Source organism: Metopolophium dirhodum, chromosome 7, assembly GCF_019925205.1.
Source record: "Metopolophium dirhodum isolate CAU chromosome 7, ASM1992520v1, whole genome shotgun sequence".
Lineage (NCBI taxonomy): Eukaryota > Metazoa > Arthropoda > Insecta > Hemiptera > Aphididae > Metopolophium > Metopolophium dirhodum.
The window spans coordinates 34067926-34089220 of NC_083566.1; the positions used below are offsets into that span (position 1 = coordinate 34067926).

The 21295-nt window shown below is 39.3% G+C and overlaps 1 protein-coding gene across 1 annotated transcript; it reads left to right on the top strand.

The window, feature by feature from the left end:
* The first annotated feature begins 1401 nt into the window (after positions 1 to 1401).
* Positions 1402 to 20706, top strand: LOC132948600 (polycomb group protein Psc-like). Its single transcript, XM_061019139.1, has 9 exons — positions 1402 to 1936; positions 6863 to 7002; positions 10775 to 10871; positions 10975 to 11127; positions 15860 to 15920; positions 16053 to 16151; positions 16727 to 16807; positions 16931 to 19239; positions 19934 to 20706. Exons 2-9 carry the CDS (start codon positions 6891 to 6893, stop codon positions 19983 to 19985), a joined length of 2964 nt encoding a protein of 987 aa, XP_060875122.1. The 5' UTR covers positions 1402 to 1936; positions 6863 to 6890; the 3' UTR covers positions 19986 to 20706.
* Positions 20707 to 21295: the final 589 nt, after the last annotated feature.

A 21295-nucleotide genomic window follows, 5' to 3' on the forward strand; every position in this document is an offset into this window, starting at 1 on the left:
TTTAAAAGGAGCATCATATTATATATTAAGTATATATTATAATAATATTATTATAGACGTTGTTTTAAGTTTTGTTAAAATATATTTGCAGACGTATTATAATAGTATATTAACTTTTTTTTTAGATGCCATTAAGAATAGATGATATAATATTATCTACATAGTTATACAATTGTTTACATTACCTATACGGCTATACCTATAAGCAATTTTGTATAGGTTTAGTAAATGTTGTTATATTTATAAGTACCTACTACCTAATAAATATAAAACAATATAGTTACCTATTTACTCACTGTTTAAACGTCCGTACGCTGTTATTAATACATACAAATAGGTGTTCAGACAAACTTAAAATACCTTTTATCGCTTGTAGCAAGTACGGAATGATCTACTGCTGCGGCAAGATAATTATATTAGCCATATAATATTATATATCGAGAACACTATTTTGAACATTCGCATATAATATTATACTGTTCTGGGGTATGCAAATTCCGTGGCAATAGAGCGAAAAATAATATAATGTAATATAATAATACAAGGAAGCCAATATTAATCGTATGCACGTCGTAGGTAATGATATATCGCGCGCAGTCGATTCCGCAGTCCACATTTAAATATATTATATATATTTCATGTAATTTCTGTAGGCGTTGAACGTACGGCATAACAATGTGACATACGCGTACGAAGTAATACAATCGGAATCTTATTTCCCGGTGCACGCGCGTCGTCGGCGGGTGTATTCGACGAAATCGACGAAAAAAAAAAAAACCCCTAACGATTCGATGTGCAGCGTTCATTTTCCTCCTTCCACGCCATTAAATCCATCCCCGTCGCGCGCGCCCCTCGTCGCCGCGGCCGAGTCGCCCGAGCGAGAGGGTGACGACCGCCGCCGCCGCGAGAGCTGAGCTGTTGCTGGTGCTGCAGCGGCGGTGGCGGCGACGCGCGCGCGAGGTGGCCGCCGGCGAAGGGGTGAGGAGGCGGTCGGGGTGGCGCGGGTGGAGAGACGTGAAAAATCACATAATATTAACATCTTCGGCACTAAAAATACAGACGCGGCGACCAAATGCGACGGTGGCGGCGGAGGGGTACGTCGCACGCACGCACACCGTTGACGGTATTATATCCCCACCGCGAGCTGACGTCACGGCCGGCTTTACCATTGGGCACAGGCGTGGCGTCCGCGCCGCCGCCGCCGCCGCCCGCTCGGCCGTCCGGTGGAAAGGGGTTCGATAATGTAGTAGACCGATGCGTTTGACGGCGGAGCGGGGGCGGGGTGACCCGACCGCCGCCACCGCCGCCACCCACCGACCGTCCGCTGCAGCCGCCGCCGCCGCCGTCGTCGTAGTCGCCGTCGTCGTCGCCGCCGCCGGCAGTGGTCGCGCGCGTCGCCAGTCGCCGTCGAGAGTCGAGAGCCGCTATCCGTCCGTGCATGTAGTGCGTTGTGTAGCCGCCGTCGGTCCGCGAGTCTCGTAGTACGCTCAATCGTACGTAACATCTATGTATATGTATGTACGTGATATTTTTCACGCAGAGCGCTGTTCCGTCGTGCGCATGCGCGCCGAATAACATAAAATTTTACCGACGGCCGTCGTAGTGGTGTGTGCGTGCGTGCGTGCGTGCGCGTGTGGTACAGTGTACACCGTTCGCGGTCCGTTTGTCGCGCGCTTGTGCGTCCGTACGTCCGCCGCTGTGCTCCGTGGTTTTGTGCGCGTGTGAGCGCCGCGTAGCTTTTCGCGTGGTGGAAAGTGTAGTGTGCGCGCTCCCGCTACGTTGCCGCCGCCGCCGCCGCTTCGTCTACAGCTCGTCCAGCCCGCCCGGCAACGTTGCAATGTCACGCCGTTGAACGTCGCCGCGCGCTATATTGTACCTACCTGCGTACGATACACATTATAATATTACGATAATATATTATTACAGTTGATAACAGGTAATATTTTTTAACAACAATGTTTTTTTTGTTTCGAAGCTTTATTATCGTATTGTTTTAATATTACACTGCACGTTTTCGTATAGGACTGTGTATTACAATAGGTATGTGCGGTACGACATTATATCATAATATTATAATATTATTACGTGTGTGCATGGCACGTCTTATCAATCGACCGGAATTCCGATCCACCGATTCATGTCGTCTCTCCCTCGACGACTCCGAATACACCCTCCGGAACTAGTATAGAGGGACGACCGACTATTGTCGTTGTATTTTTTTACACTCGTCTCGTATGCTATGAGCGAATGGAACCCTTTTTTTTTTCGGGGAAGTATAATATCTTTGTGTGGCCAAAGACCGTCCGCCTGGGTCGTCGTCGTTATCGATCGGTACGCCGCCCGGCGAATACAAATACACGAAGGAAAAAAGGTCGCTCCGCACTTGTTGCTCTAGGATGTCGTCGCACCCGGTGCCGGTCGTCCCGCGAGTGGGCGCTGTGCGCAAGTGTGCTGCCGCGGGTGCTACGATCAATAACGCGGCGGCCGATTTTTCCGGCACGCGGGAAACTACAGCGACGACGACGACGACACGCGTCCGGTTGGTAACACTGCGATCGCACCATTCTCGCTGACTGCACCAAACGACTCAAATGCCGGAGACTTGATTCGACTACCCACTGCTGGTGGAATTCCAAAGCTTACAACTTTGTCCGTTGAATGTTCGTTAGGGGGGTGGGGGAGGAGTTGGACAAACTGCGTGTACGAAACGAATTTAATATTTTGATAATATTTTTTTGTATATGGGTGTGTTGAGTTCGGACGTGTTAAGAGTCCGAACTCGAAAGTCGTCGAGTATGAGCCACGGGGGAGGGGTAGGTACTCGTAGAGAAAATTCACGAGCAGAAACGCGATCGTCGAGAATGAAGAAGAATGGATAACGTGAAAAAAAACTGACGTTGTGGTTCCATGGGAACGACCGCCGTCATGGGTGTTGGTCACGGTTTATGTTATATGTTTATAATATATATTATTACAATGCACCGCCACAGCAGTAGCCCAATCATCCCGATTGCGGAACGACGATAATAATATTGTTATTTAAAAGAATTCAAAAACACCGTCCCTCCGCCGCGTGAACTGCAGCTGATGTCGGTCAACGCTACGGCGGCGATCACACTGCTTTGCCGTGCCCGTATATTGCAGCCCAAGTATATTATTATATTATATAATATTATTAAGCTATCGTCATGATCATCATTGCATTTTTATCATAATATCGTGTGCCGTGTATACGGTCAGCGTCGAGTGTCGGGGACACACTGAACGTAATGATATACAACAACACGACTTACGGTTTATTTTCGACCGCCAAAAACCGTTTGAGGTTATTACATTATTACAGACGACGGGTTATCCGACCGTGCTTATTTGTAATTACGTTGCTATTTGTAAGTTTAACGGACCAAGACGTGCGCGGCGACGGGTATAATATTATAGTCGTCGTTGGCGAGGTGTGGGGGGTGGGGGGGGGGGCGGCCGTCGATTAATAAACCGACGATTGGAATACATTAATGACGCAATACGATCTATCTGCCCGGTGGAGGTGGTAAAAGAAGGATAGGTGTATTTTTATTGTATATAATACTGTACGGACGGCGTGTATTATCACACACGGCGATATAGATATATGCACAATATACGTAGTGAGCGCACTGGCAACCGATAATAAATCGCACGTGGCGCTCCGAGTACATAAATCGACGTCGTCGGCTCTCTCCCTCCGACCGTCATATGTAGACCGCACGCCACAATATCGTTCCCGTGGGTTTCGTATATTATGATACTCTCATGTGTTTCGGTTTTAAGTACACGTGTACATTATAATATTATATTATACCGAGTGTACCGAAAATGTGTCCGCGTTTGGACTGAACGGGAAACGGGAGTCACTTGCATCGGCTGTTGAACGTCGTAATGTAGGTACCTATTATACGTCTAGTAGAGGTATACCTATAACAAGTGTTGTAGCAGCCACTATAGAGGTATACGATAAACAACGATTCACTGTAGTACTCATGTATGACATATTTTTACTATTACAGTTTCTAATGTGGGCGACTATATAATTTTCGACCCGAGATCTTTTCGTTCATATCGCATACATCGCATATTCACGGATAGAACATGGTGTGATCGAAGAGCGCATATACTAGTTGCCAAAGTGGTTACATGCAGTTAAGGTCATGGTATCCTCACCACTGATAATATTAAATAACAATAATATAGAAATCATAAACCGTGACCACAACCTCGTATAACCATTATGCAGGCAAGTAGTAGACTCTTCGGTCACAGTATATACCGTGTATATTAGGTATATATAGGGATGTCCTATCCGCGTATATACATCTGGCCAGTGGCTATATGTGGTTACGCCAAAACCTAACCTAGTAGTAAGTAAACACACCCTCGTGCACCAGACGAACGATCGTCATGCACACATTATCGTCACTCGTTAAGACGGCTGCGAGCGTAATATAATATGGTGCGTAGATAACGCGTCAACTCTTATCGATCTTTCTAGTCACTTGACGTCGCCCGCCAGCCGCCAACCACGCGGTAGTGGTGGTGACAATAACAGCGTGTGCGTTTAACGATGATTTATGTGCGGGCGGCGGGGGCGTTAGCGATTTTAGGTAAAACCAACTTTTCGGTGGGCTGCCACCCCCTTCGGTAATGCGATTAAATAAAAGGCTATCTGTAATAATACTTTTACTCTGCGACCCTATATATACTCGGCGCCGTTGTCGTCGGCGGCGGGGCGTTAATCCAATTTCGTTTTGTTTTTGTTGCTGCGGTGTGGTGGCAGAGGCGCGGAAGAGAATGAGAGGGCAAACGTAGAGTTAATATTTTCTATGGTTTTTATCCCTCGGTTAAAAAAAAAATTCAGGATAAACATACCCAAATGGATCCTAAATACTACGTAACTCTGCAATTTATATCGTTTTAATGTTGTTAAAGAAATTAAATCACCTAGCACCAATACGGATATACTTAATAGCTCTCTATAATCTAGTCCTTTATATTATACGTTGTTATTTTTTAATCCTGTAGGTATATAACTATACCTACCTGCCTGCTATCATATTATATTTCAAACAAAATCGAAGATTGATTGAACGATGATATAATAACTAATCTATTATATGCATTTTCACCTCGATTTATACACTCTCCATGGCTATTGATTACGGATGTATCTAACATTTTTATTTTTATTCACCCTATTTGAACCATAGTCTTGACGACTATTATAGGTATTTTCAAGTTTAAGAGTTAGAATAACTTGTTTTTATTAATATAATATTAAAAAATAATGACACACATCGATGGCTTCAGGGTTGATCGTATTTTTTGTCGATTTATCAGTCACTTTGATATAGATGGATCTAATAGCGATAATGTCGGATGAATGGACGGCGCGGCATGCGTGACTTATAAAATATCCTTTTCGTAGACAAGGGTTATTGTAACTTATAAGTGTTAGATAATGAAAATATCCATAATGGTATGTCAAAGACAATTTTACTGATTTCTGTATTCAATATTTCGTTCCATCATTAAAATGGTTTTCGGTCAAAGCTCCGGAGATCGAGGGGAGACATTTCAAACTCCGGCTTGTGGTTTTTCAAGAACATAATGGTACAATGGAGACTAATTGTGTAAAATGAAAAGTTAGCCTATAATAACCTTTTTTTTTATTGGAGCTCATTTTTAAGGAAAAAAGATACACAATAAAGTTAAGAATGTATTACATTTTCTTTACGGTTCGTTAAACTATGTTTCTAAAACCACCGCTACTTGTGTTTTTCACTATACAGAATATCGTTTACACGTTTTAATGAAATGAATCATTGAAACCCCGTCGCGTTTGTTGCCTCGCCACCATTCGTTATTTCGTTTCCCTGGGGTAACGCGAGTACGTCTTTGTGTGCCTTACCACCACCATGAACACAAAGAGTGCGGAAAATCTTCCGCATTATATTCAGACGGTTTTTTTTTTTCAAAGTGCTTTGATAAATTCATATTTTTGCGGAACCTAAGACATTTTTTTAATGGATGAAACTTTTAAAACAAGTGCTAAAATAATGAGCATTTGAAATCAGTCTTATAAAAGTATTTCATAGGGTTGTTACTCGTCAGTCATCATTACTTTTCATTTAGGTATACTAGAAATTGTAATTAATAGAAAAACTGTGCATCTAAAATTTTAAAATTTCGAGTTCGTAGTTACTTTTAAATGGATTAGGTATATAATACATTTTATACGTGTACTTACAAAGATATTAATATTTAAACAATATTTATTTGTATACCTAATATAAAACCGTGTACCTAAAGTAATACACTAATACGTAATAATAATAAGTAGGTGCCTATAATAATTTATAATTATATATTAAAAGTTGTAAAAATATGCTAATATTTCCATAAAAAAAAAATATGTATTGTTTAATAAGTATAGGTATCATTAAATTAATCATATCATCAAATATTTTCACCTATATTAAGTTGGTTCTTTTCTATCACTTATAATATTATAGGTACCTATACTTACCAATTACAATCGATTCTTATCTGGTGACTTTTATATACAGTTAAATAACAATAAAGGTGCCTAACAGTTTTCCCAGCAATAGTTGTGACGTTATAATGAAGACTGGACCATAGTCTACAGTAGACCGGGGACGAAACCTTCGTATAACCGACGAACCATGTGGCCTCAAATTAATTTTAAAAGTCATCAAAAATATAATATATGTTTTATGAATGGTTTGTCTGGGCGTACAGTTACAGTCACGAACGTGTCAAATTTGTTTAACAAAAATATTTATTCAGTTTTTTTTATCTTCCCTTGCAGAGAGTGAGAGAGAGAGACAGCGACAGCCATGAAAGAAACAAGTCGGACTCTGGTGAAAAGCCTGAACCCGCATTTAGTATGTGTCCTGTGCGCTGGCTACTATATCGACCCTACAACAATTGTCGAGTGCCTTCATTCGTGTAAGTATTTATTTTTTTTTTTCTTTCTTCTGTTATAATATGTTATAATAAACCGTTTGAGCTTATACGACTTGTAAATCACTCTCGGTGGTTTTATATTTTAGATACGCACTGCGCGTATGTGTATACCTATACTTATATGATATAAAATATAAAATGCACCGGATTATGGCGGAAAAGGGTTACCAAATTTATGCGCACACATTTGTGAGATTTAATGTACGCAGAGAGCTCGGCGGGCCCGGAAGGCGCGTGTTCATGAAATATTAGTTTGAGTGTACGTATGTGTGTGTCGGAATAGCTCAGACACTAATTGCCGACGATTAGCGAGGGCGGCGTCCTCGACATTACTATATTATGCATACGTGAGAAGCACACCGAAGTAAAATAACGGGTCAAATGCAAGCAATGCTGCACGAATAGATTTCGAAATTTGGTTTATTTTTTTTTACGCTCGCTGTATATTATTCATATTTATAATTTATATTATTCAGTATAATTTTTTTTTTTTATTTTTTTCGGGAACGATCCCTTCGCTTATGGGAAAAACTATCAAAGACGCATCGTTTAATTGTTTTTCGTTATTACTGTGGACCGTATCGATCTTTGACAAGTCATTAGTTACATAATATACGTTTCTGTAATAAAATAATAATCGCTTTACATAAGCTATACAGTAATGTAAACGACTGCAGTTCGTGTATTCTGTGATTTGCATGATGGTCTATTATTAATTGCACCTAAAGCGTCACAACGGTCGTAATAAAATTAATTGGTTTTTAATATTGTTCTCGTGACGAATTAACCGCGGTGCACCACCTAATATATTATTATTATACATTGCCCAACGCTTTTCGCAGTGCTAATTTAAACATACATTTGTCTACGATATTATATCCGTCGTACGGCTCTCGGCGAATCCTCGTCGTCCGTAATTACTATTCTCGTTGTACACACAATGCGGCACAACTTGAGCGATTTCTATACTTGCGAGCTGTTTCGAAAAAAAAAAAACACGCCACCACGATATTCACGACTATAAGGTCAAACGCATGCGCAGTGCATAAATTAATTTCATTGTTGGTATGATGTGGTATCTGTATACGGCGTGTTCTACATGTACCGGGCATATATTATTGTATGCTATATTATATTCAACGGGAACGTACCTATAACGTGATACGATTTCCATCGGACTCGAACGGTATACACGCCAATGTGAAACGTGGGTGGGTGAAGTCGGTTATTTTTTTCGCGTGCGACAGTGAATAGTTGTACTGTGTATGATGTGTACAGGTAGTTTTAGGTCTCACATTCGTCATAATATAACGTCGAAATGACGCGACGAGGCAAAGGGTCATTGGCGTTGCATTCGAGAGATTGCAGCGACGTTTACTTGTCTATGAAATGAGTTTTATGCATATCTGTTGATGCGGTTTTGTTCATAACGTACGGACGGCCTATCGTGCGGGGGGGGGGGGGGGGGGGGGCAAGTAAATGAAAACAGTTGGGCCACATGGGTGACGAGCACGACGAGATTTCATTCAGTCGGCAGTGCATCGCGGGCGGAGTATATAATAATAATAATAATAATTTAATGTCTGCGGCCGCGTCGCTAATGATCGCGTTCCGTCGTTTGGCAACTACTGCAGGTGGAAACACAAATAAAGGAAGAGAATATATTTTCGGAATCTGTCGGTTTTTCAATCGATCGTCCTACCCCGCCAAGGTCATTTGCCCACGGTCCAACGATCTCCCGATCGTTCAACTGCTGCGGCGGCGTTGACGATAACATTTTATATTTTTGTTATAGGAGGTACGTTTATCGTTCTATATACACTACGCGCATTTAGATCCTCACAGTTAATTTCGCGCAGTTGTCTATTCGAATTTTTTTCCGTTTCGGGGTCACACACATCGCCCGTATAATTTATGTGTCCCGACCACTGTTCAACACCTAAATGGTGGGGGGGGGGGGGGTGTCGTGTAACGACATGATGCGCAGCCACATTAGACTTATCACGAACATAAAACAAAATATTTTGTATACGATAAGAACGTCGCACCCGGTTGATGTGATTATTTCTGCGGCAATCCTGCACAAGCGTATTTCCCGTGTATATAGGTTGTCCGATGGTCGTGGTAATCTATACGCCTGTACCCGCGCGTCTAATCTTCGGTTATCGCGTGTGCGCGCGTCGATCGCCGAGTACATTATAATATTATATACCTACAACTCTAAAAACAACCCCATTGCAGCACAGGGTGTTTACAAAACGCACGTGGGAAGTTCTGAGAAAGTATAGCGTGTGAAGTATATAAACAAGGCTATAGACGAGGCCTATATACTGTAGCACTTACAACCGTTGTGAGAGGGAGGTTATAGTGCGGGTTTTTTGGGGTTGCCGGTAGATATAACGTGGTATATGCTGTGCGCTGTATCGATGACGGGGGCTGTGGAAAATCGTATAGTTCGTATATTTAGAATCGTATTCGTATCAGTTCTTAGCGCGATGGCAACTGCAGAAGGTGCGTTTTGCGTAACCGAATATGCGTCGTTAATGCATCTGGTAGGGGCCCGGGAGGGGGGGGGGTTCACGTCGAACATTAATAGAGAGGTGTTAGACACGTATACCCCTCTCCCCACCCCCCCAATCAATAACTCCCGAATCTCTCGCATACATCGGTCGGTGAGTGGATCTCGTAGATAAGCGGCAATGTTCTTTTTACGATTTTCAAAAATTCCTCTCATATTTTATAAGCGCCCCGTATAGCATTATAGTGATGTGTTTTCCACGCTCGTGACGGAACGATAGTCGCGTGTACGATGCGGTCACAAGAACCGCGAGAGCGTGACGATAGTACATATTTTACATCATGGGTATATGGGCAAACCGCGGTATACCATTGTAATTTGCTCTTCTCGACGTATCGATGTCGTCGCACTCGCAATCCCCCGGGATCGTGTCTCGTATCACCCGAACTTCTCTGCAAGTCCATGTGTCGTCATAATATCGTAATTCAATAACCGTCACAAACGCACTTGTTTGCACGTATTTTAATTATCGTCCTGTTAAAAATCTCTCGCTCCGAACAAACTCGTCGCCGACGACCCGCGACCGTGCGTTCTGCTCAATGCTCGTCGTGACGAACAATATAATATTATGATGTACAGGCACAATAATTTACTATACATTCGTACAATGGTGTACCACCAAGGTGGTGGTTATATAGTAGTATCTTCGGGAATCGGGTCTCCGCCGACATCCGACAAGCGTGCATTTCATTATTTGCACCATTGCGCCGATGATTTTATTTTGATCCTGGGATTTGGCAGATTTGGATACTACAGTAGTGTACCCCCCGGCGTTTTGTCGAAAAGTGTACTATTACCGCGTTAAAGTTGTACGACACTTGATTATACATCAATCAGTAATCACCCGAGTGCGTTGGCAAGTGGGTATACTATGTTTTCTTCATCGTATATATATATATATGAAACGACGACGTAGAATAATATTTCCGGGAGGGCGTGCAAGCCGGTTTCTAGAGGTATACCTTTTTAGGATGATTGTACACGAGGGTGTACCATATACATATGTATTATAGTATAAATATAGACGTTGATCTATATATATATATACGAATGATTATAAATAACTCTCTACCGTCGGTATTTTCATTATTATTGTCGTTATTACTACCCCTCTTATCGTTTGTAAAATTATACTTATAATATTATACTGATGGTACCTGATTTGTTTTTGTACAGTTTGTCGGTCCTGCATCGTCAAGTACTTGGACACAAGTCGGTTCTGCCCGATATGCGACGTACAACTACACAAGACCCGTCCGCTGTTGAGCATCAGGTATGAAACTTTATTGTTATTGTGTGCGTGTTGGTTTGTACCGCTGTGGTTTTATAATAATAATAATAATAATAATATGTAATAACGTGGTTGGCGTTTGCAGACGGGACAAGATATTGGAACGACTCGTGTACAAAATCGTGCCCGGGCTACATGCCAAAGAGATGGCCCGCAGGGCCTTACCGAACGTTGAATTGTATTTATCGCCGGACGACCTCATCAGTCTCGTATTGCAGTACCACATCGAAGGCACTAGGTAAATATATTTTTCGTGCAACCAATAAATCATAACAAAAAAACACATTAAACAGAAAACTGAATAGGTAGGTATACCTAATATAATCGATGCAATAAACATAATATTCTGAATGCGATTTTGTGGAAATTGATTTTAAACCTTTTGGCTTTTACCGTGTTGCGATTATTACATACGTACTCCAGTTTTCAATAAATTACCGCCCGTTGTTAAACTACTTACGATTAGAAGTAACACACTTCTACTTTTTAATTGTAATTTTTCGTTCATAAAAATGCTTTATAAAAAAAAGATTGTCGTTATATATTATATATATATATATAGGTATAGTATAATATAATATAGACGTCGTGTATCAGATCCGATTATTGATCCATTGTACACTGGTCCAAAGCCAATAATCGCATGAATAAAGAATATAAATGGCTCAGGAGAATAATTGGGGTCGGTCTGATAATTTGACGTCTGTCGAAAACAATAAAAAATGCGGCCCAGGACGACATTTGCTCCGACAGACACAATATGACTGCTGTGAAAAATAACGATTACCGCCCACGTCCGTCCGTCGTTAGCACTGGAGGACTTTCACCGCGACGTGGTTTTGCGGTGCAGTTATAATTAAATATAATATTACATTATGGCATTATGCACATCTTACTGTAGTCGAGCATGGACGGAGTTTGTGTACGTCTCGGATGGCCGTAATTTTAAAACATCTCGACTTATAACCGATGAAAAACAACCATTTTTGTCTAAGACTCCGAATCGAATAAAAATAATTGCCGCGATCGAGACTATGCAAAAGATACATTTTTATCCTATTAAAAATATAATTAATACAGGTTGCACGCTTTTTTTTATCGGTCCGTTTATGCTCGATAATATTAATATAATTATATCTATATACTGCGGTTTGGAACTATAAATTATTTATTTTTATTTGTCGACTGTATAATATTATACAATATTCGGAGAAATTATCGTAATTGTGCATAATATCATCATTGCAATGACATTTTTATTTTTTTATCGAGTAGTAACGGCCAGTCGTAAATATTTCGATAGTGTCTACTCCGGTCTCTTGACAGACATTAAATGTTAAGCAATTATATGCTTTTTCACTGCAAGTGTCATAGTCAAAATTATATTTTCTACGAAAATCCATAGTAAATACTTTCGTCCACATCCTATGCTATTGAAATGCATGGACAAGTTTATGACTGTATCGTCGTCGCACAGTATTGCAATGACGACGGACCTTTATGAGTTCGTGCATCGAACAATAACGCAATAATAGTAAAATAGTAAATACCATACGTCATGTATTTATATAACACAATATTGATATTCATCGCTGTGTCCTTCTTCTATCACGTACGATGTCCCGTCACTATTCTTTATAGAATAAATTATGTTTGCGGCGAGTATAGTGCGTGGCTGGATTTTATTTTGAGCAGGGTTTTTTTTCAAACACTAGTCGTCGACGGTGGACTCATTCGCCCCTTCACGTCAAGGCCTAATCCCAATCAGTGATTTTAAACATGTAATTATATTAAACTTATGAGAGCTATGGGGAGGGGGGATACATAAATATAAACATAGGTATATACGAGGGTATATATACAAGGGTACTCCTTTGGATTTGATATTTTTGTTTTGCATTAATAAAAACTATTTAACCAATAAACATATAACAGTCGAACAGTTAATCTGATACTTAAACGTCTGCGATTTTACAGAAGAGAATTACCGTACAACTCCGACACCAAACTTACATTATAGTCATGATGAGTCTAATTGATTTTTATTAAGTACATATGCATAAGTACAAAACAACAAAAGGTATTTTCGTTTTTGTGCATATAATAATTATCCAGTCGAATGTCCGACCATCGAAGGACTATAGAAAACGTTATTTTTTGCTGTAATTATTGCTCTCATTATTTGGATTTTTGATAACGGATACTGTCCAATTACAATTAGAACGTAAAACGGGATATTTGTTTGGGATAAAAAAAAAATAATAATAATACCGCGATGCGTAATTAATTCGTGAGGGTTTTCGTATTTTGAAGATGACGCGATCGTTTCTGTAACTGACTATTTAGGAACACAAACAAAAACAACAACAAAAAAAAAAAAGAAAAATGATTGAAAAAAAAAAAAAATATGCATGTCGGTAAAGGGTCTCGTTTTATGCTCGTTCGTACTGTGACCGCAAAGTATAGGAAACACAAAGGAGGGGAAAAAAAACGTACGCAAACCGCGTGCACTGTCAAACGGAGCGTGTCATGAGTGAATCGGTGCCCACAACAAACCTCTCATATATAGGTTAGGTTAGGTTATACGGTTATAGGTTTAGGTATACGTACATAATATCTATAATAAACATAATTTACAACAATAAACGTTTTTCTCGCGCTGGTCGAGGGTCAAGTGGCGCGTGACTTGTATAGGGATGTTTATACATTTTTCCTGCAGTTCGTGCAATAACAAGGGTGTCCATAATTTCCGTCGATATTTCAATTTGCGTGTATAGTGAAAATCGAAATGGGAAAACTGCGATTCCCCGCACAACAACTGCCGCAGTCGTTGTTCTTTCGGAAGCTGTTTTTTTTTTCAAACGTTCCTCAAAATATATGGGTCAAGATTATTTTGCTGCAGCGTTAAATCGACAGTTTTAAATTCGCCAATGCCGTTATGAACGTTTGTTATAATAGTGCACATTTTATCGGACCAGACGTCACGGGCTTCTGATGCCTATAATGACCAACATGGGAAAATAATATGTAATAAGTTGAATTCCAAAAAAAAAATAAAAAATATTTCTAATTCAAACGCGCAGTACGGGTTTTCTTATGCAAGTATTGTTCATTAAATGTCACTTCCCGGCTAATCGTATAGAGGTTTTTGTCTGTTACGCTTCGACAAACTGTCCGTACAATAGTGAATCGCGGCGAACGACACGTACTTGGTGTATTGAGGTCGTCGCGTAGTGCGGTGGCCGCGAATGGCCTAAAACTAATCGTTGACTTCTTGCCGTATGGACATTATTTAGGACGAATAGTTAGTATGTTTTGATGGAATAAAAAAGGCTGTCTTAGTACACGCGATTAGGTGCAAATATTACGTGATAAGTTTTGGAGGTTGGCCAGATAAAAAAGCTAAAATACGCAATAACTATAGACCATTTCCAAATGCATATTTATATGGTCTGTATGTTGTTGACTTCATTTTAAATCCGTCAATCGAACTTTTAAAGTGTAAATAGCGATTGTATATACTCTTGTGAATAAAAACAAAGTTTCTACTGAGTTTCGTATCTGAATATTTCTACGTAATTATATCATCTATATTTTAAAGATTTAGGTATAAAAGGTACCTGATATCTATTTTAAATAATATGATTGTCGTCATGTTTTACCTATACGTGTAATTGCAAACGTCTAAAGTACTGGATGTCCTGTAAATAGTCGACCAAGTTTAACATGAGTTTACATTGAACTAAGTTAAATAATTATTAAACTATAAATTATGAACTACATTTTAGTCAACTATTCAGCGGATACTCTTTATTTATGGTACATTCATTAATTGTTTTCACGGCTTATCAAAATCATCTTGGTTTGTGTGTATTAGACCGTGTCTCACACTTCAACGGTTTCTACTTTTGATCCTGTCAGAGTATTCTTGTGTCGGATTTTGAATTAAAAATGTGAAAGAAGTATAGTAGACAGTATATAGTGGTATTAAACTGATACGGATATATGCGTTTTGATTAAAAGTCTTCCAACCCTCTGGGAGCTGTTTTTAAACTCGAACACATCGCCCCTCTGACGTCGATGTCAGCAATTTATGTGCCGAGGGGTTACTGTGTGTGTATAAAAAAAAATATATATATATAATATATTCTGGATGAAACATATTGGGTTTACGTTATTAAACAAATATGTATTTATTCCTAGTGGAACGTTGTGCCAACGATAGTGATGATAAACGTTTGTAATTTATCGGGCCGGAACTGTAGTCCTGACCCGAAGGGCAGTTAGATTAATGCCTAGATCTAATGTACCGATACATATTTATTTTTTTATTAACTACGTTTTTATTCCTTTTAGTTATGCAATTACGCGTCGATTTTGTTATTATTATCGTTTATAATATTACCTATAAACTCAGTCCGAATTATGATACCTAAATTATGTTTTAATGATAGAAATTCGAAAAACAATGTATGCAGGTATGTCACGATATTACTAAATACTGTGTTGTTTTCTTTTTCTATCATGAGACCGGTTGAGTAGCATTATAGTAATTTATACATATTATCGTCATGCCTCGACAAATAACGCAGTGTTCATACTACGTGTCTACTTACCTACTTGTTTGGTTAAATGAAAACTAATCTGTTAAGTGGTTAATATGGAATAGTATTGCGATTGGTACACACAAGTTATTTTTGACAAGGGAAACGAAAAGTTTGTTCGTGCGTAAAAAACCGGAAATGCAATAAAAGCAGCGGTCGCGGGTAGTCAACTGAAATCTTCAGCCCTAGTCTTGTTATTGATAAGCCCGTGGGTTATCGTAGTATATAGTAACTGTCCTAAACCCCCAAGGGATAAATGGATGGTCGTTTGTAACATAAAAATTACAGGTTTCGCCCCTCGACACGTCGTGTTTTCAAAACTAAAAACAAATCCATTTTCATTTTTATCTTATTTTTTTATTACAGTTCCCAAACAATGAATGTTGAAGAGAACGAGACCAACAATGCAGTGAACCAAAACTTAAAGGTGAATAAATTGATTTGTAATGTAGTGCCATTATTTAGGAGGGTTGTGATTTATATTATTTTGGATGGGTTTATTTTTTACTTTTTTCTAATGAGTGCCTATCGTTAAATACATTTTATATTTATTTAACAGGCTACTCACAAAAAATTCCTCAAATGTCCAGCTGCTGTTACTGTGGAACACCTGAAGAAGTTTTTAATACTGAAATACAATTTAACCGAACAACACCAGGTAATTAATTTAAACATATTAATTATTTGTCTATTTAAAAATCAATTCAAAAGTAAATTGTGAATACATAGTCAACACTGTGTGTACTACTCCCTTGAATGTGGCATATGAGGATACTAACTATCTACTAATTTTATAGATACAGTAGCTGTAACTTATCCAATGTCCATATATTATATTTAATTATGAACATTTTCAATATTACTGTATTTAATTAAATTTAAATATATAATATCAAAATTCTGAATTTTCGGTGGAATAATAAAATTATGGTAAATATTTCGTAATAAGAAAAAGCTTGACTAAATATAGCAAAAACTTATGGAATTATTTGAGCCATACATAATTACATATTTTAAATACATAATTTTCTTCATTTATTATGTATCCATGACACAAATTGGAAAATTGTGAGCAAATGTTTATTTTATTATTTACAATAGCTTTAATTTAAGTAGCCTATATGCTCTTGTGTAGGTGAGAAAAATTCATGTAAATCAAGTCTTGAGTGTTTGTAAACAAATTAATATAATTTTAAAGATAAATTATTGAAATTTGTTAAATTTATGTTACAGGTTGACATTTTTCATGCTTCTGAAAATTTGTCCGATGATTTATCTTTAATAGACATTGCCTACTGCTTCGAATGGAAACAGGTAATTTATAATTATAGTTAATAATTTGTAGGTATTTAAACGTTTTGTCAAGTTTCAACTTATGTCAATTTGGTTTTTCAATATTAGATTCCATAGTAAAATAGTTTCATTAATTATTTTCAGACTGCACCGATGGAATTATGTTTCCAAATCCTAGAAAAATCTACTATTGCCGTTCCAATGACAGAAGAAGTAGAGTTGGTCGAGGACGTTGATATGGACGAAGACACTCATAGTGTAGCCTCGTCTTCTTTACCTTTTTTGTCATCCAAAAGTATTTCTGAAAGCGATGATGCTTCAAATACAAGTTTGGATTCAAAGCCTTTATTTGAGAGACTGGAGTCAGAAAAGATTTACCGAAAGAGAAAGCGAAATCGAGTGATCTCTGATGAAGAACCAGAACCAAAGAAGAGTCTGTTTGACAGTCTCCTACAAAGTACAACAAATAATAATGAAAACGAGGATAAGGATTTTCAAGAGTCAGATGAAGATTATTCTAAGTATGAACAAGATATCGAAGAAATCATCGAGGAAGACGACGATGATGACATCGGTCGTTTAAGGATATCATCAAATATGTCTGAAGATGAAGTAAATAATGACGAAACAACTAGTCAGATGTTCGTCATCGATGAAGCTATCGAAGAAGTCCTCGAAGAAGAAAAATGCGAAAAAGTAATCAAGGAAAAGCACTGGAAACCAGAAGGACGAAATAAGAGAAAGAGTAAGAAGGCAAAACATCATCATCATCACAAACGGAGACTGTCGCAATCACCTCCTCCGTCGGCTACCATCGTACACTCACCCGATAGAGATATAATGAAGCTGAAGGTAAAACTGAACACATTGCCAGGGTATCGACACAAGGACGATAAACATCATAGGCATGCCAAACACTACAACGGTAGCGCGTCGTCAGCATCGTCAATTGTGTCATCTCCGGGCAGGTCGTCTTACAAAGAAGACGACTCTGTACTGTCAGAACAATCTTGCGACAGTGTTGCTTTACCCAAAAAATCTCGTGAAGAAATTAAATTACCGGATGAAAAGCAGCATGTCGGTGATGTTCGAAAATCTCAAATGTCTCGATCTTCTTCACAGGCCGTAGTCGAATCTCCCAGGTGTGAGACTTTGGCTACGGAACCACCGCAACAAGTTCGAGCTGTACGATCCAAACCCAAACTTACCGTCGAACAGCAATCCAACAACGAACCGTCACACAAAATGATCATAATGCCTCCGTCGTCAATCACAGTCAGCATAATAACGGCTGAAGAAAAGTTGAAGATGGAAAAAGACAAGACACTCATGTTAACGGGTAATCACGACTTCGAAAACAAACGACCATCGTTGGAAATTGTGCGTGTAAACGGTCCTCCCACTACTCCTCCAATAACCATCGAAGTTCCCAAATCCAGCCCCAAGCCCAAAGAACTGCACGAAGAACAACCCGCACCACCTAGGCCGAAGACCAAGAAGCCCGTGCCCGCGGTTATTCCCATAAAATCTGCTAAACCGTCAATAACCATCACACCGCAAAGTCGAAGTCCTAGCAGCATCATCAACAACAACAACAACAACAACAATGGGAACAGCAATGGTACAAAACTCGAAGAAATTAAGACCAGCGTGACGATCTCGTTGGAAAATGGATCTCACAACGACTCGGCGTTAGATTTGTCCGGAAAATCGTCCAGGAAAGACGGTGGACCACAGTATAACATAGTCAACAAAAACAATAGCAACAGTAACAACAACAACAACAACAAAGGTATATCGTCTTCACACGCAAACGGTGGTGGTGGCCAATACGAGCCTCCAGGCATGAGGAACTTGATGACGCTTTCGGACACCGCGGTACACATCAGAAACATGATGTCTACTTCGCCGTCGTCTAGTAAGGAACAGCAGCAGCAGCAGCAGGACGTGAAAAAACGGTACGGCAACTACCACCACAGTAACAACAACAACATCAACCATGGCGGAAACGGTTCGTGTTCGCCGAAACGTCACAACGGAAACGTACCGCTCCGGATTCCCGTACCACCAACTTCCGGTTCGTTCGCCAAGTCGTCCGCCGCCGCCTCTCAGAACAAACCGGTAAAAGTGTCGGTGGCATCTCGCGCTTCCGACACAAAACCCAAACATGGGCCCCCCAACCAAGCCGTCCGGCACATTCCGAACCCGTCGGTGCTGTTGTTTCGGCACCATCAGCAGCAGCACCTGGCGCAGTTTGCGGCAGCCGCCGCCAACGCCGCGGCCGCCAACAGCAACAAGAGATCAAACCCACCAGTGCCGGCCGCGTCCCGGATACCACCGCACCCGATGCCGGCCGCCATACCACTGCACACCATCCGGAAAATGGAGAACCTGACCAAAAACATCGAGAAAGTCGCAGCAGGGCTGTCGGTCAAGGCCAACGCGCTTTACAAGTAATGTGAAAACCGTTTATATTTTTTATTTTTTTCATTTTCATTTCAAATTCTTCTTCTACGTCTTCTGCTACTACTTTACTTTACCTTTCAAACAAAAAAAAAAAAAAGGCATCTCTTATCGTATAGGCCACATAATCTCGACGAGTTCTTATCGTTCTCGTCGTTCTTTTCCCCGCAAAAGTCAACTGACGATCGGCGGTAGACCGCGTTCTTGAAATTCGTGTAGTGTTTTTGGCGTGAGATTTTCGTGTCTTCTTTTCTCATCTCGCTCCGACAAAATAAAAACACTGTTATTAGCACATTCCTATAATATAATATAACGTCTCCGAAGACGTGACTAGCCTGTTCCCGTACAAAGCAATGCGTATGTACGTGTCCGCGTCTTGATACGTTGTTGTCGATCGATCTCTGTGCAAAATAACAATAATTCCGTTACCGTTCGGTTGGATTGATTTTTCGGGTTTAAATAATTCCGTGACTATAGTAAAATGTTGTTATGTTACTCACGAATATTACATTATGTCGCTATTACGAAAACTGCTTTCGTGTACGCCGTCTTCTATTGAAAAACAATAAAGCCAATACTTAGAAAAGATGCCTTAATAAATAGTTAGGTTTACCTGTGCCTATTCTTTTTTAAATGCATTTTCTATACCACGGTTATATTTCAATGGTGTGTAATATTTATTAGGCAAAATTTCATCGAGAACGGCGGACGTGCACGCTTAGAACTCCCGAGTTGAAGTACTATAAATGCTACATTCAGTGGCAGTACCACCTACCGGTGAATTATTAGTTTTGTTAGTTTTATTATTATATCACTATTATTTATTATTATTTTTATTATAATGTTTTAAGTCTATTGTAAACAAACTATATTTTTCCGTTGTCGGGCTGGACTGACAATGCGCCGGGCAATTTGCAATATCCACTGATGTTTATTATTATTTTTTGTTTATTTATTTATTAACTAATTTATTATTAATCCACTGCGTTGTTGAAGACGACCCATTATTATTAGGAGGATGGTACAAACGTTTAAATAATATTTTATCAAGGGGGCGAATATGATCCCTTACATTGTAAATGTATATATTATATTTTATTGTGGTTTCATCATTTAACTGGTAGATGTAGACTGATTTTAATTAAGAACATTTTTTTATGTTGATAAAAACGTAATATAGCGTTTACCTATGTACATATGTATAATATTTATAGTTAAATTAATAAAATATTGTTTTACTCGTATTATTATAATACATATAGACGAGTTAGATTAAATTATAATACATACTTATATTAAGTCGTAATACTATTTGGATACAATATATTTTATAATTACCGAAGTCGTGTCCGCGATAATTTTAACAATTATTTATGTACTATTTTTAGCATTAAGTATACCATAGTAATGTATTATTGTGTGTAAATAATATTAAATACAATTGATTTTCATTGTTATTACGACGCGTTGTATACATCGATTCTACCCTTCTTTAATTTTCCACTTTTCCGCTCATTAATCCTTCCAATAATCTAAACCTAGAACCTGACCCACAATCTATATGTTGGTGCAATTAATACCTTTGATTATAATTACTATAAGTACCTATTTATAATCAATGGTAATACTTACGTGGTTCCCGCCTCGGTTGTGATAACACATGAAAAAAAGACAGGCACGTCCCTGAGCTCCGCAGGTCGTGAGATGTTCTGTTTTTGCTAATAGATGAATACATCTTATACATTTTGTCAATTGTTAAAAGCGGACAGCGGTATTCAAGACTAAAATTAGTTTCCCCCCCCCCCCCCCCATGGAATTGACCTGAAGACGCCCCTGAAAAAAAAAACGTTACCCACCACCACCATCGTCTATTATATATTATGAGACATGCGACGGTAACACCTTCGCGCACCGCCGCCGCTGTCCGAAGCCCGTTTATAATTGTAATTTATCGCAACCGATATAAATGTCGGCAAATAAGCCCCTGTCTGCTTGTCCAAGTCGAATGGAGGAAAAACATCTCCATGATCAAATAGGTACAACCCG